General features: G+C 33.6%; 1 protein-coding gene across 1 annotated transcript in view; it reads right to left on the reverse strand.

The window, feature by feature from the left end:
- The window catches only part of LOC125027855 (ubiquitin-conjugating enzyme E2 T-like), a 16,196-nt gene that overhangs the window by 7,866 nt on the left and 5,830 nt on the right, over positions 1 to 2,500 (reverse strand). Inside the window, exons 3-4 of the mRNA XM_047616986.1 lie at positions 1,781 to 1,832; positions 305 to 472 (exon numbers count right to left, since the gene is read on the reverse strand). Coding sequence (XP_047472942.1) covers positions 305 to 472; positions 1,781 to 1,832 — 220 coding nt within the window. The remainder of the gene's footprint in view (positions 1 to 304; positions 473 to 1,780; positions 1,833 to 2,500) is intronic.

The raw sequence follows: 2,500 nt of genomic DNA on the forward strand, positions 1-2,500 counted from the left end.
CACTTATAAAAAAGTGGCATGTAAGTTCACGAGACTGAGTAGCAAAAGAGACGAGACTCAAAATAACTTGATACGATGTTGAAAGAGAAGTTAATACTAATCAATTATCCGACAGGACAATACAAATGAAGACTATCATAATTCTGTTTCTAGACTTGGAGTTAAAAGAAAAACATATTAAGCGTAACACAATTTCCACAAAGAATGTTTTTTTTCTAAATATCAAAATAAACATTATCAAATCTTGTACGTTACATAATATATACAACCTATTATGTGATTTTAATAAGTAAAAAGAACAAACCCCTTCGATTCCACTCTTTACATCCGCGGTATACGGGAGGTGGGAAGAATATCGCGAAATTTTTAACCAATGAGAGAGGAGGATCTGAAACTGACCAATCATATTTCGTGTAAGGTACCGTCTCGGCTCTAATGATAAACAAAGCAAAGGGCATGACTATAAACAACCCTGGAAACAAGAGAGTAGATATATAATACATATAAAACATATTTGTCATATACATATATATATATATATATACATATGCATTTATGTAGATAGATAAATAGATAAATTGATTAACAGATATATAAAGATACAGACAGAGACATAAGACAGATTTTAACTTTAGTAAAAATGTACTAAATATGCGTTAGATAGGTAGATGTGTAGATAGATTGATATAGATATATAAATATAAATAAACTCGTTAAGTGTACACATACACGTGTGCATGGGTTATAACGTGAACGAATAACTGAAAATTTAAAAAAAGATAGTGAGGCTTTGTGAGCCGTGAGAGCGAAGGTGAGGGAGGTAAGAAGTGACCGCGAATCCTGCGTGGTGAGCGTTTCGCGCATGGAGACAACTGCAATGAGTAAAGTTGTTTTTAGGTTTGTTTTATGGGTAACCATTAAGATCAGACCAGTTAAAGGAAGCTAGCGGAAGCAGCAGTTAGAATTGAAGCCAAAGTAAATACGTGGAGAAAGCATAAATTTGAAGGAATTGGTAGATAATTTGCGCAGGAATACAGCTATTCAGAGAGGGAATACTGAAAAGTCTGATAAGAAAATAAAATAATTCAAGGAAAAAGTGGAAGAAGTAAAAACCAAGATTGGCAAAGAATTTGTATGAAAAAGTTGATAAAGTAATCACGGTACAGGAATAAAGACACAGCTTGCAGGGCGCAAGGAATATTTATAATTTGGCTGACGTAGCCATATTGAGACATGAAGAAAAAGTTGTAGAAGATGGAACGACACAACGAAGACAAGAAATTGATTGTCAATATTCTCAAGGTCATAAATCCCGAATTCTCGGAACAGAATACCATAGCTCACAGGACGTTGGGATTATTCGAAAATGGAAAGAAACGCTATTTAAAAATGACAATTAGAATAAGCAAATGGTAAAATGTAATGAAGAAAGCTAAAGTCCTTGCCATACTCAAAGAATATAAGAAAAGCTGGATAAGAGAAAATATGACTAACGATGACAGAGAAATACTGCAGAAAAGTTGGAAGAGCTAAAAAAACAAAACGAACAAAGGACTGAAGAAGAAAAAAAACTTGTTCATTTGGAGGCGAGAGGCCTCCAAGCTAAATAAGTTTACTACTGGAACCAACATATGGAGACGGACAATCATTAGCCTTACAGCCAAAAGGAATAACGAAAGATTATACAGAAATATTTATAAAAATGTAGACAGTTTATGTTCGAAGTTACTAGAACTAGATGCAATTATTGAAGTAATAAACCAAATGTAATATGCCTCACTGAATCCAAACTTGGATCCTTCCATGGACGATGTAACATTAGGACTCAGAGACTACAATATTTGGAGAAAAATCGGGCAAGTGGAAATGGAGGGGAGAGCAATGTTAAAAAGAAAAAAATAATTATTATAAAGGAGATTGAGATTCAGCAAGACTCCATGGCAGAAGTAAAGGCAATTGAGGTAGAAACAAACGGAGTAAATATAATAATAGCCACAGTGTACATGTTCCCTCATACATCGTTCCAACTTTCGGAAACTAATGCAAAAGAAAAGCTTGTAACAAGGGATTTTAATAGCAAAATTGACTTGGAAAGTGTTTTTTTTTTTTTTTTTTTTTTTTTTTTTTTTTAACCCGAGAGCACAACCAGATTTGTGGAATGCAAAATCATTAAACGTCATACATTAATTTAGTCTTTTCCAGAATGTAACAGATCATACCAGGATAAGAGGGTTAGATAGACGGTCTATGCTTGACCTAATATTTACAAAGCATAAAGATGACATTAAGGATATGGAGTAATGCCCCCCTATAGGAAAAAGTTGAAATACTGTCTGCTACAGGGAAAACTCATCGTAAGTAAGGAAAGAAAAGGAAAGTACCATTACAAGAGAGGTAATCATAGAAGCCTTAAAGATTTCTTTGGTGGCATAAACGAAGAGAACCTTGATATGCAATATTTTAAATTTTGCTTGGACTATAAAAAATAAGTGGAAACTTT

The sequence above is a fragment of the Penaeus chinensis genome, chromosome 8 (assembly GCF_019202785.1).
Source record: "Penaeus chinensis breed Huanghai No. 1 chromosome 8, ASM1920278v2, whole genome shotgun sequence".
NCBI classification, from domain to species: Eukaryota; Metazoa; Arthropoda; class Malacostraca; order Decapoda; family Penaeidae; genus Penaeus; species Penaeus chinensis.